The 14,120-nt window shown below is 46.8% G+C and overlaps 1 protein-coding gene across 3 annotated transcripts; it reads right to left on the reverse strand.

Annotated features, from left to right (window-relative positions):
- Window positions 1–2,375: 2,375 nt before the first annotated feature.
- Window positions 2,376–9,857, reverse strand: LOC142796457 (uncharacterized). Of its 3 annotated transcripts, none has more exons than XM_075887147.1 (7): window positions 9,728–9,857; window positions 7,775–8,208; window positions 7,258–7,317; window positions 7,127–7,186; window positions 6,960–7,064; window positions 6,791–6,904; window positions 2,376–6,495 (listed from the first exon to the last, which is right to left on the reverse strand). In XM_075887147.1, exons 2-7 carry the CDS (start codon window positions 7,806–7,808, stop codon window positions 5,954–5,956), a joined length of 915 nt encoding a protein of 304 aa, XP_075743262.1. In that variant the 5' UTR covers window positions 7,809–8,208; window positions 9,728–9,857; the 3' UTR covers window positions 2,376–5,953. The 3 variants fall into 3 exon arrangements, with proteins under 3 accessions (XP_075743262.1, XP_075743263.1, XP_075743264.1); XM_075887148.1 differs by having other exon boundaries at window positions 7,775–7,949; window positions 8,079–9,816; XM_075887149.1 differs by lacking the exon at window positions 7,258–7,317 and having other exon boundaries at window positions 7,775–9,816.
- Window positions 9,858–14,120: the final 4,263 nt, after the last annotated feature.

The raw sequence follows: 14,120 nt of genomic DNA on the forward strand, positions 1-14,120 counted from the left end.
GGCGAGTTGGTATATAGATAGTGGACATCAACATCATTGCAACAGAACTGAGTTAAAAAACGTTATAACGATTTAAAGTGCTTGGTAGTCTACTATGGCAGAGTTTGTTTAGAAAAAGCCAGTGGTTAACGATTTTGTGTACTTGGTACTTTACTATGGGAGAGCATAATACCGTCCCGTGTGCCTCACACTTGATGAGGCCCTGATGACAAAAATGACGCCGTGAACGAGTTCACGACGAGTGGTTCCGCATTACAGAAGGCACAGTATGCTTTTACCAGCTGCTGTTGGAGCCTTTTAGAAAAAGTGGTTAAAGGGCCACTCACCCCATAAAAATTATAGTTAGACCGTGTAAGTTATTGTGTGTCCAAAGAAGAGCATCATGCCACAAAGAGTTTTTCCATCAGTTCATTACAAACTCAGAAAACTTTTTTTTTTTCAGGTGGAGCGAAAGGAAGAGACGAGGAGGCGAGCTCGATACCATTGCCGCTCGCCTCGCGTAGACTTCGCAAGCAATCTCTTCCCTACCTTCTCCGGCATCCGACCAAGAGGTTACTTGCGCATGACGTGCCTAAACTAGCCCGACCCCCGAGCACGCGAGCGGCGTTGTTGACTAGCGTCATCTCGGGGTTTACAGCCTGTTTCTGCGAGATGGTTCGGAAACAATGGCTTAGGCGCGGTTGAGTGGATGAGCATAGTCAGCGCCCGAACGCGCACAACAATTATTTTCTTTTCCAGAACTAGGCGCCTGCTTGATCCGCTAACCGCGGGGACACGAACGCATGCGCAACGCAGGCACTTAGCCTCGCATCTCGTTGGAATTCGAGAGGGAAAGTCACTGGAAAAGGAAAAAGACGCGCACGTTCTCTCAATGTGTTTCATAATTTATCTCAGGTATTATGCGTCTATTCGAGTAATAAATTACATAAACTACACAAGTCGTGTTAAAGAATTTTCGCCGTGTCACGTGCTACTGTTGGCAACATCAGAGCACAGTCGTCTACGTCGAGCATAGATGAAACTCTATGACGTATAGGAACAACGTCACAGCACTGCCGTGTACGTAGGCCTATTCTTACGTGTATGTCATGCCCTCATTCTCTGGGCTCGCGCCCGCGAAAGGAAGGGAGAACAGCGTTCTTCAAATTCGACCCATTTATGCGACGCGTAGCGTTGCAAATTTTGGCAGACGTGATCACGAACGCTCCATGTTCGCATTGCGCTTGTCAGCTCAAAATTGTCAAACCTAGTGAGTGGCCTTTTGACGATTTTGAGTATTAGGTATGTAACATATGTTTAGAAAAAGTGATCAATGATTTAATGTACTATAGGTATTCAACTATGGAAGAGCATAAAGCCGTCTCGAGGGCCTCACGAGGCTGCCGTTCCACTTTGCGTTTAAGGATTCCTACTCAACTCTGCGAGAGCGTTTAGCCGTTCCCGCTATGTGTTGAGAAAGTCGTTAAACATTGAGAGCACTTAATACTCTACTATGGGACAGCATATAGCCATCCCGCTGTGTGTTTGGAAAAGGTAATAACAATGGAGAGTACGAGATACTCTTCTATGGGAGAGCATAGAGCCGTCCTGTCGGCCTCAAACCAGCCAATATCAGGCTGTCAAGCAACGTCCAGCCACAATACTACTGCATTCTGTGTTTAGAAAAATTTGTTGACGATTTAGAGCACTTGGTACTCTACTATGGGAGAGCTGAAAGCCGTCCCGAGACTACTGTATTTAGAAAAAGTGGTTAATGATTTCGAGTGATTAGTACTCGACTATGGGAGAGCATAATGCAGTCCCAAAAGTGTTTACACGTATAATTACAATATTGATGTGTTTAGAAAAAACGTTGAACGATTTTGAGTACTTGATACTCAACTATGGGAGAGCAGTAAGCTGTCCCGTGTAGTAAAGAAAGCAAGAAAAAAAAAACGAATCACTGATTAGAAAAAAGGGCCATAGAGAAATAAAGGTTAAGAGTGGACACTCCCATAGACCCTAGCGGCCCAATCGACCCTAGCACACCTAGTGGTTGGTGAGAGCAAGTGGCGTGCGCTTCCTGTTTCGGTTTCACTGGCGCAAATTTTGAATTACTTTGCATAACCGACGTTTGGCTATGACTAAAGTTCATGATTTCAGACCACTATTCATAGCCCAAATGGATAGTTTTTGTAGGTCGTTTTGATTTAGCAATTCCCTGTTTTGTTTTGTTCAGTGGTTTGTGCGAATCGGTCGTGACGTAATTTTTATTTCGATTAAGTTATAATAAAAAGAGATGCAGGTAATGATAATTCACTACGGTTTTATTCATCGCGCTTGTGTTTTTCTTTTGGAACGAGTGATCAATGTATATATCAGTCAAAGAGACAGAGTATCCGTAATGTTTTATTCAAAGGCAAGGTAGAGTCTGAGAATATAAAAAGCACAATATGACAAAGGTAGACAACAAATGCATCTCGCCTTACAAATAAATTGTAACAAATACAGAGAGAACACAGACAACGCACACATCGCTAGAGTTGGCAGAAGCCGAGAAGCTGGTGAAGTATGACACACCGGGCCAGTGGGTAAGGAAGGATCTATGGCAAAAACACAGCGCACAATGCTGATGAAGAAGGAAGAAGTGACATATACACAGCAATGAAGTTGCGAATCACGCCTGAGGTGAACCGAAATAATGCATAGAAAAAAAGAGCGCACAGAAACCACACGACACAATATAGCAGAAAGGCAAAGGTGCAGTGTGCTGGCTGTGCTTAAGAACAGCTAGCCCAAAATTAAAAAAAGCAGACTTGATGCCTGCTTGTCCTCAGAAAGGTAGGGCTTCGCAGCTTGCTCACTACGTGAAAGACAAACTTTATACTACAACAATGGCAGGTCTTGTGGCTCTTCTTGTGCGTCGCCTTCATCAAAAACTTAAGAGCCCAAGTGATTTGCGTCTGGGTGTTGCTGTGACGCTTGCGATCTAAAATAGATTGTAGTCATCACTTACCCAGAATTGTGGACATTAATTGGTGTTACGAGAGCGGTATCACAGGGCTAATAAATAGCAGAAGGAAACCACTTTGGCTCATTATTTTTCACAAAGGCTCTACATCGTACGTTATCACTCAAAAGCTATATAAAAATAAAATGGCAGCGTCCACAGCCCCATCAAACGCTACAAGTTTGAGTATTCTTTTGAAAATTTTGATGGGCGAGATGAGGAGGTTGATGAGAAGCTAAAATACGAAAAGCGTGATAACGTGAACCGTGCCCACTTCATACTGTGTTCCTTACCCGCTCGAAGACATTTCAACAAGCGGTTTTGTTATCGATATGTTACTTGAGCTGGAGAGATAAAGCATACACAGTGACCAAGCGAGCCACAGTAAAGTGTACAGTTTGCCCGCATTTGCTACAAAAATACAGACAGGATACCCAACATTCTTTTTAAGGTTATTCAAATCACTTCGAGCGAATACACAGTGTCCCTACTCCTCATAGCGGGTAACCTAAACAATGTATGCAACGAAGGAGTGGCTAGTCCAGTTGAGCTGAATATAAGCATATAAGACCATAATGAAGTCTGCTGTAACGAAGTAATAACATAACAAAGCTATTGCAGGATTCGGCTCAACTCGAATACTTTAGTGTAAACCCGCCGCTAATTGCTAACCTTTGAACTTGTCAAGCTGTATGCCTGAGATTGAAGACTGGAACCTAACCCTATCTAAGTTTCGGTTCACAAAACGCACATGCCAACATAGACGAACCCGGCAAAACATTTTCAGAAACTTCGCGCGACACCCAGCAGAGCAGAAATGAAAATCGCGAACACTTGACAGATGGTGATACAAAACATCGCACACTTTCGGGTGATGTGCAGTGGCCTCAATTATGGCAAGAAAGTGAGATTCAAGTTGTACGTATGCAAAAGCTGCTTCTGATGGCACAGTGAGATTCCCAAAAAGTTTGCTGGGGACGTGGAATGCTTTGAGCATTGTGAAATACTGGTGGGTACCCTTAAGCGTCTCACTGTTGTCTTTCAGTAACTGTGGGCAACTGCAACCGTCACATGCATTCCGAAGGAAGTGTTTGATGAGAAAACCAGCTACATAATATGCAGCGGAGTCATCGATAATATGGGAGTGAACGTTTGTCGCAAGTTCAGAGAGATCGTCTAGAGCGGGAAAGTCGTCAGGCTGTGGCAGTGCACACTCCTCATTATCCACAAGAGATGCACTGGTGAGGGAGAATGGCGAGAGGTGCTCCTGGAGGAGGTCACATTCATCATCCTCGACATTTCCGTATTCTGACAGCTTGAAGAGTTTTCTTATGCAGATGTGCTTCAGGCCACAAATAAATTGTGCTACATTGGGGTTGGTGTTGCAACCCTGTTTTTGCCTAATGTGGCCAGATATGTTCTCCAGAGGATCCTGTTGAAGCCTGCGCGTTAACAGGTATTCAAAATTGTAATTTTTGGAGAGGTCGTCCCATAGTTGACAAATTGCCTGAATTGTAATTTGCCAACCTACGATGGTTTGTGGTTGACGTCTGCCAACAAACTGCCATGATGCAATTCAGGGAAGCTGGCCTCGGAGGAAGTCAATCAGCTCTGAATCATTTCTCATGATTGCATGCCGCAGCTTTTGCGAAGTTCTTTTTTTACTCGAGCTGTTCAAGGGATCGAAAATCCTGTCCATACGATCACAAAATTGAGCTGTAGTGATGGCCGAGGCAGGCAGCGCCTTCGCATACACCAATGCCGTGATAGCAATCGAAACTGATGCACTGAGGACCTGAGTTGCTCAGCTGACCTTCATATTAGAAAAAGGTTTCTGATGAACGTGCCGTTCAGTCAACTTTGGAGCCAATCGCAACCGCAACTCATGTGAGGATTGGTAAAGGCTTACAATGTGCAACCAGTTAACGATGTCATCCCCAATGTATAACTTGTGTGCTTGGATATTATTGCGCGTTGTTTTAATTAAATGCGGAACATCAAAAATGTAATATACCCGCTCACCATTAACTTCAAAAAAAGGCTTTGCTACAGTCACTCTTAGTTGGTTAGCGAGACTTACATTTGAACTGCCCTGGTCACAAATGACTGCTTTCACTGCAATATTAATGCTCCTAAGCTCCAAAATGAGTGACACCAGCAAGTTATGCATAACAGATGATGGTGTTGATGTGTGCCCTATAGTAAAAGCAACCGGTTGAACCCACTTTCTCGAAACGCCAACAAGAAGAAAAACCAGGGCTCGATCAGCGATGGTTGAAGTGTGATGAGTGCCATCATCTGTAAAACCCTGGACAACGTCTCTTGCAGCATCATAGTACAAATTCTTTTAGATGCGGAGCATCTTATACTCGCGCCTTGTAGTGCGCCGTCCGCGCCGTCCGCGCCGTTCGCACCGCTTCTCGAACATTCGACAGCTGACGCGCGCGCATGCGCCGTCGCCCACTCTTCCACCATCTGTGCATCCCTTCCTCCTCTACACACCGCGCGTGCTTCACTCCTCCACCATCTGTGCACCCTTCCTCCTCTACACACCGCGTTCGACATCTACAATTCTCCTGATTCTCCAGTGGACGCGCATGTGGCGTCGCGCTTCGAGAACATTCAACAGCTGACAGTGCATGCGCCGTCGAGCTGTATATATACTCAAGGTCGGCGCTCACTCGCTCAGTTGCCGCTCGTCGGTTGGTTTGTACGGCGCGTCGACGTCCAAGGTCGCGGTGAAATGAATTCCAACGAATCCACAAACACAATGATCGACGTCCCTTCGACCAGCGCCGCCCTTTCGCATTCGTGTGTACGTGTTCACTCATTTAACACCCCCTCCTACAACCACGTTAACCAATTTAGCCATCGACCCAAGTAAGTCGCAATTTAACACCCCATTTCACAATCACGTTAACCAATTTAGCCATCGACCCAAGTAAGTCGCACTTTAACACCCCGTTAACCAATTATATGCTCCGCATCCTCCTCAGTGTTCCCCCGAGGGAAGCTGCGGGAAATGTTTTTGAGTGCTATTTCGTCGAAAACTAAAGCGCACACTCGGTCCCGTTCATTCCAAGCTTGAGTATTTGTTGCAATGGAAGAAAGGATTCCTGGAATTATGCCTGGAGTCATCTTTACATTAGCTAGCCACCTCCTTAATGAACGCCGGGAGGGCAAAGAAAAATATGGAGCCAGAAATCGGTATGCTCGCGGACCTCGGAAGTTTAAGTGAAGAGCGAATTTCTTGAACCACACGGGAAACCGCTTGCTCTTGCGTTTGGGCCTCAAGCAAACATGTGCAGAAAGAAGTTTAAAAACCTCCTCGGTGACGTGTGGTCGGATAACTTCAAGGGCCTTTGAAGTCGATGACGGTGCTTGGTGAGGCTGTCTCCGCAGTCTTTTGATAGTTTTCCGCTGTGCTGCTACTTTGGCTTGCAGATGTTTAATGGTTTGCTTGTACTTCATTGATGGAGACATTGTCGCTGGCACACAGGAACGCACTGCAATAAACAAAAAAATGAATGTAAAAGCGAAGAACAACTAATCCCATACGAGCACTTTCTTCGCTCTGTCAGACTCAAGGTGCACAACTTTCTGTGGTGCAAAGTTTTCGATTCCACCACCTAAAAACAAACCATTCACAATGTTGACAATGCACAAAAAAAATAAAATCACTGAGAGCCCACCCTTACATTTTGTAAGTGCACACGTAGTGTCCTTTTGAGGATAGTTTCCTCAGAATGTCCTAAACATAAAATAGCACATTAAAAACAGCTGCAATAAAAGCATAGTCACCATTTTCTCCAGGGCACTCAGGTGTGGAGCTGTTGGCGGAGACGTCTTCTGGAGGATTTTGTGAAGCTCGTTCAGTGCCTCGGACAGTGCTGTCGGAACAATCTTGCGAGCGGCCTGCGGAAGTCTCTATATCAATCCACTCTGGTGTTGAAGTGAACATACAACTTACCGGTCACACAAGTTCCTTTTGTGACAGCTGAATGACTGGTTAAGGTTTTCTCCGGCAAGACGAAGTCAGCGGAAACTCTTTCACCAGCTACAAGGGAGCTGCCACCTGCAGAGGTTTGGTCAACAGTCAATTTCGGTAAAAAAAAGAAATCGCGACACTGAACGCACCCTGTTCATCGGGGCACCTCAATGTGTGGGAGCCGCTTTTTGAAGCCTCTGCCGCAGGCCCTGAAGAAATGAAATTACGACAATGTATCAGTAAGAGGCTTAAAATAACACAAACTGAAGCTCATCTGCACCTTGCAGTGCAGCTTCTGCAGCCATGTCACAGTCACTACTTGAAGCGACGCTCAGAGAACCTGCATATATGTGCAGTTGGTACAAGTTACAAAGCTTGTAGCATGGGGAAACTTAAGCAGCTCTTTCAAACGCATAAATTGGTCGAACGTGGAAGAAAAGAGAAGGCACCAACTAGGAAACAAGTAATTTGTGATTTTTGGAATTATCAACAGTGGCAGCTTTCACTGATGAAAGGTATACGTACATGTGCACTCAGGCTTGAAGATAACGTGAAATAGCCCTTTAAAGTCTTTTAAAACAAGTTGCGCAGGTCAAGAGCATCAAAAAACGACAGAAATGTAATGCTGCTGTTAGGAAGGTAATAGCCCACAATTCACAAAATTTAAGACTTTCCAAGTGTTACTTCTATAGTGAGGCTTCTCCATCGGCTACAAAGATCTTCACGGTTAACTGTCGCCACTGATTCAATACAAGTGGCTGCTATTGCAAATATTTGAGTTTCAGTCAATCACTTACATGGTGCAGCTGGTTGCACACTGGGAACAGCCATTCTTGTAAGCCTTGTGTGCTAGGGTCCATGAAACTTTGAGCAGTAAAATGGTCGCTACAAACCCTGTACGTTGCGTACAATAGGCTGGCCGGCTTACTAAGGAGATCATCGCGTCCAGCATACTGCATCCATGCTTTCATCCTGCATTGGCAATGAACTATCAGCTGAAAGGGGAAGTGCTTGAATAGTGATTTTTTATTGTTACCCTCACTGAGCAAGTACGAACAGTAAGCCTAAAGACATGCAAACCATACAAAAGCTTTAACACACCTGCCGTCCCGTGGTATGCGGAAGAAACTCGTCCCAGGCTTCTTGTGGGTTCTGCCATTGTTGAAGCACCACGATACACAGCAGTAGCTGCCGTAGCTTGGACCGCCGGACGGCATGGCGTCAGCGCGGTCTGAAAATGTTAGTAAGTGGATGCTTCGCTGTCAAATTACGAAAAAGATATGTGCACGTCATAAGTGTACCAACAAATACCTTTGAATGATTAGCTAATCGATGCACAATACAAAACCAGTGATACACCTCTGACCCATAAAACTCTGACTTGCAAAGATATACGTCAAGACCACGTACAAAGATCTTCAGAAGTTTCCAGGCCGCTATCCCTTGTAATGCAATGGTATCGCGGCCTGGGAACTTTAGAACACCTTCGTACGTACGCAGTATCAGCAGTACCTTGGGAAGAAAAATCGTAGTTGAAATTTATGCGGTAAAATTATATTGGAAACGTCAAAAAAAATTTGTGAGCAGCTTGCACTAGTGGCGCAAGGATAGCAAAAAATTGCCCGCAGCTTCCCTCGGGGGAACACTGAGGAGGATGCGGACCTTATAATTGGTTAACGGGGTGTTAAAGTGCGACTTACTTGGTTCGATGGCTAAATTGGTTAACGTGGTTGTGAAATGGGGTGTTAAATTGCGACTTACTTGGGTCGATGGCTAAATTGGTTAACGTGGTTGTAGGAGGGGGTGTTAAATGAGTGAACACGTACACACGTATGCGAAAGGGCGGCGCTGGTCGAAGGGACGTCGATCATTGTGTTTGTGGATTCGTTGGAATTCATTTCACCGCGACCTTGGACGTCGACGCGCCGTACAAACCAACCGACGAGCGGCAACTGAGCGAGCGAGCGCCGACCTTGAGTATATATACTGCGCGACACCACATGCGCGTCCACTGGAGAATCAGGATAATTGTAGATGTCGAACGCGGTGTGTAGAGGAGGAAGGGTGCACAGATGGTGGAGGAGTGAAGCGCGCGCGGTGTGTAGAGGAGGAAGGGATGCACAGATGGTGGAAGAGTGGGCGACGGCGCGACGGCGCATGCGCGCGCGTCAGCTGTCGAATGTTCGAGAAGCGGTGCGGACGGCGCACTACAAGGCGCGAGTATAAGATGCTCCGCATCTAAAAACGAAGATGATGGCCACTTGGCTAGTCCAGATTTGCCTCCGGCACACCAAGAATTATTCGTGTTCCGAGCCTTCGGGAAACGCGTCGTGAAGCATGCGAGGCCCAGCGAATGCTTCTCAATATTTTGCACCGAGCCTATGACCTAGCTGCCCAGCTACGCTCAGCGCACAGACGCAGCACGCGTCGCCTCGGCTTGACGCCGTGCCGCCTTTGCTATACTGCATACGTTGCACAATGTTCCCGTCTAGCCGCCGCATAGAGCCACAAACTTTCTTTTTAGCGAACCTCCCAGTCCTTACAAGTTTCAGAAAAAGGTTACAACTGCGTGAATGAGACGCCACGTAAGAAACAAACTCGCACACTCGAAGCGCAACGTGTGTGTGTGCATCTTTCTATGTTTGTTGCATGGTGTCTTATTCGCGCAAGTGTAACCGTTTTCTGAAAAAATGACCCAACAAGACCAACAACATGTCATTCAACAAGCTTCGCTTGAAAACGTGCCTCACCTGTTATCTCACGCACGAAAACGCCGACGCAGCCGACGTTGACGAAAGCGACGAAAGCTTCTCGCTGTCAGTCATGCATGGGCTTGTCGCTGGTTAGATGGTGTTTATGACAGTACGGCTGAAGAAAAATAATCGCGTAAGGTGTGTTGAATAAATTGTTTTTATGTATAAAGAACATACCAAATTTGGGCGTATAATTATTATTTTGTAAAAACAATTTTGTTGCATTGATTATAACTTTTTTTTTTTGCGCTTGCGCTCTCTGACGTTTGGTGAGAGCACTAGTTTTGTTACGTAGTCGTGACGCACTTCCTGAGGCCAGGTTTCGCGGAGTGTCCGCTATTGTCTTCTTCTCTCTCTATGAAAGGGCCAACGATTTAGAGTACTTGGTATTCTACTATGGGAGAGCGCAAAGCCGTCCCGAGAACGAATGGATGGGCGGGGGGGGGGGGGGGGGTTTAGAAAAAGGGGTAACGATATAGAGCACAGGGTACTCTACTATGGGAGAGCGCAAAGCCGTCCCGAGAATGACTACTTCATTGTCGACCGATTAGCACTGCTCATGATGAAACGGACTGCACGACCGCCTCCGTATCCTATTCTAAACAGCTTATAAAAGTGTCACCGCTGCGCTGTGAATTTTGTTAACCCCACGTGTCGAATTATCAATCAATATAATTTTTTTGCAACGATTGGCAAATCGTTTGCAAAGCTGCGTATGACCTTTATTTGAGACTTTGCAATATCAAAGCCGGAAGTAGAATAAGTCTACTAATGGCTTATAAATAGCTGCAAGCTCCTAGCTGAGGATGCTGCCGCACATGAGCTAGACATTTCAAGTTTGCACTCAGCGCAACGATGTGCGTCCCGTCGATCTGGTTCGTCGAAAACCGGATAATAATAAATAACATGGACAACTCAACCTTACTACACTGCAAATTTATACTAATAATTTAAATGCGAAGCCTTTCTTAGCGCGCTTCGGCGACTTTGAGCGTATCTATCTTTCTATCTATCTATCTCGCCACCTACGACTTTTAGCTCCCCTGGCCGTTTCGATTATCGCATCGATACCAAACTAGGCATGGCGTAACATGACTGTATGAAGAACATATTCGACTTGCCGTAACATGAAATTCATGACATGTATGTCATGAATGTCATGATTTACATTTCATGTTCCTGCAGCTCTTACGGAGGTTTCGGTCACATGGCATGTGGCAAAACCGGTATAGTATGGCATGACTGCATGACGAACACAAGAGACAGACACTCACATGAAATGCATGACGTGTCATGTAACAACATGACTAACATGCCACACTCATGATGAGCTCGCGGCCGTTTCTCTAGCGTCACATATACCAAATTTGGTATTTAAGTACGTGAATGGTGACGAAGTTATGTGACTAGTGCAAACATGATAATCATGACATGCGTGTCATGTAACAACATGACCACATGCCATGCTAATGACGCACTGGGGCCGTTCCGCTAGCTTCACTTATACCCAATTTGGTTTTACGGGAAGTGAATGGATGACGAAGGTATGTTTTTGGTGCAAACATGATAAACATGAGATACGTGTAATGTAACAACATGGCTACATGCTACGCTCCTGATGCGCTCTAGCGGCCGTTTCGCTAGCTTCACATGTACCAAACTCAATATTATGCGACGCGAACGGACGACATAGGTAAATGACATATCGAAACGTGATAACCACGACATGCGTGTCATGTAACAACATGACTACATGCCACTCTGATGATGCGCTCGCGGATGTTTCACTAACTTCACATATGCCAAATTTGGTATTACTTGACACCAATGGATTACGAAGGTATGTGACTGGTGCAAACATGATAATCATGAGATGCTTGTCATGAGAGATCATGACTACATGCCGCAGTCAAGGCGCCAATACGTTTCGACGTGACGCGGTGCGCGTGTTTGCCGGCGTTCATTTCGTCGCGTCACACCGGCGTTGCCACGCCATGCGCCGGTCCTGCCATATACTCGCAGACGCGCGCCGCACTGCGTTGCTTACGAATGTGCGTTCCGGCGCGTTCGGCGTCCCTCCGTTACGAAAAGAGGGATGCAGAGTGTTGTCTGGGTAACGCATCAGCGTGAAATGCAGCATGTCGCATTTCCCGCCGGCGGACGCTGGTTGCGCCTAACGTCAGACTACAGAGTGTCCGCGTTTTGCTAAAGCAGCGTCGCTGTGCCCAGCGTGCCCGTGCGTCAACGCTACATTGGAGTATATTGGGCCCTTCATGATGCGCTCACGGCCGTTTTGCTAGCTCTACATATACCAAATTCGGGGTTAAGTGACGTCAATGGATGACGAAATATATAACTGGTGGAAACATGATAATCCTCACACGGTGTCATGTAAGAACATGACAGCATTCCACGTTCACAGCTTGCTCGCGGCCGTTTCGCTAGCTCCACAGATACAATAAATTTGGTATCACGTGACTTGAATAGATGACGAAGGTAAACGACACATTCAAACATGATATGCATGACACGGAAGTCATGTACGGCACCATTTACCTCCACCTCGTAACTTTGTGCTGATATTAAAGTGAAATATCCACATTTCCCATTCGTGCTTCGCATATCATTGATTCCCACTGTACGTGGGATCTGCCAGTTTTTCTTCGTCAAGAAGCTATTTCATCGACTCGCACTCAGCGTCATCCTCGCTGGCCGTCATTCGATGGTAACGTTTCTGATCTTGCAGTGTTTGAAGTGCACCGAAGTGGCAGAGCTGCATCGCGTTCGGTCATTTCGGCAGCGTGAAGCAGCGACTCTGCGTGTATACTTCATCAGTCGCTCGGATGCACCAAGCTCATCGCCTGAAGGTGACCACTCTCGACGATTGTCGTCGCGGTCATTCATGTGCAGTTAGGTGAAATTGAAGTCAGAATTGCGCGCGTCTGTTTTTTTTTTTTGGGGGGGGGAGGGAGGGGGATGTAAGCATCTGTGATTTATAACCCGCAAAAACAATGGCATCAGCGTTGCCACATGTGCGTGTGCGAGTGTGCTACTTGAGTGTCGCAACGTGGGAATTTTTGTGATTTTCTGCGATATGCGCTGTGCTGCGCCAACGCCGACTAAATTTCAAAGCCGAAGGGCTGCCGCAGTGACGTCAGAGGGTGGGGGCGCAGTCATTAAAACCCATTTCTATGCCCATTTCTATGCCCATTTTGACCACGCCATGTGGAGGCGGACGCGCACAGCGAGACGCGACGTGGCACGGCACGGCGACCTTAAGGCAGCGTTCACACTGAGCATTCCGGCCGCCGAAAGTGCTCCGAATCCGGTTCGGCGGCGGCGAGTTCCGCCGAAAGGGCCCTCTCCGCACCAATCGCTCTGGGACCGATTTTTGCGGCGTCTGCCGCCGAATCGGTCACTGCGGACCAATCTAGTCAAGAAATTTTGAAAAATGACGGCCAAGCCCTACTCCCTTGTTATGCCGCAGTGCACGTAACTGAATGTTGAAACCAACGGGAGCTTAACCTACTCTGTGCCTACTTCGCGTCCGTATTTCGTGGAAGAGGTGACCGAGCTTTTTGCGGTCTTGCAGAGCAAAACGAACCCACCAACGCCGCTGGCATCGGCGGTTTTTCTGCTCTTCGTGCATTAAAAGACAGCCACTTGTCAGCAAAGTAAGTAGTACTGTCTTATCTTGCTTCTTGCGTACAATAATCGTCGAAGTATACACCACCGGATAGCGTAGTGGTGCTTGCGAGCCGCGAAAACAACCGTGTGACAGCGCATTCATCCCGCGTTCGCCCCGTAGTAGATGGCATATTCGGCGGCGCGGGGCGCGTCCAGTGCGAACGACGCTGCGTTTCTGCGGCACGGGAATTTCGGTCGCTGTAGAAAGCGGATGTTTAAGTGCGAACTACGCCGCGAATGCGGCGCAAAGCCTGTGTTTCGTTCACGTTTTAGGAGAACCAACGCTCCCGCTGTCGCAGCTGCTGCGGCTAGATTGGGCCGAATAAAAGATGTGGAAAAAAAAAGTCTTACTGAGCATGCTCAGTTGGGCAACTGGGCCCCCAACCTCTCACGTCACTGTGGCAGCCCTTCGGCCTTGAAATTTAGTCGGCGTTGGCTGTGCGCCCATATGAGTGTTGCGCGTGCGCACAAGGCGTGAGAAAAAAATGACCGCAGTTTCCCGAGTGGGAACACTGGTTAGCATGCAGAGCCTATATGTTGAACTGCGATAAATGTGGTTTGTAATTTGCGACATGCATGTGTGGTATGAGTGAACACGAGTGAACACGCACGCACGTATGCTGCGAAAGACGATCTTTATTGACGAGACGCTTTGGGTATTTTGAGCAAGATGGCTTTATGGTCCGTAAAGTGAAGGGTGAGT

The sequence above is a fragment of the Rhipicephalus microplus genome, chromosome 2 (assembly GCF_043290135.1).
Source record: "Rhipicephalus microplus isolate Deutch F79 chromosome 2, USDA_Rmic, whole genome shotgun sequence".
Classification (NCBI taxonomy): domain Eukaryota; kingdom Metazoa; phylum Arthropoda; class Arachnida; order Ixodida; family Ixodidae; genus Rhipicephalus; species Rhipicephalus microplus.

Bases quoted from the DNA above. Each gene is read 5' to 3' on its own strand.
- LOC142796457 (XM_075887147.1), bottom strand. From the start codon at position 7,808: ATGGCTGTTCCCAGTGTGCAACCAGCTGCACCAT. The intron at 7,318-7,774 runs GTAAGTGATTGA...ACATATATGCAG, and splicing joins TGTGCAACCAGCTGCACCAT to GTTCTCTGAGCGTCGCTTCA. The intron at 7,065-7,126 runs GTGCGTTCAGTG...AAACCTCTGCAG, and splicing joins GAGGTGCCCCGATGAACAGG to GTGGCAGCTCCCTTGTAGCT.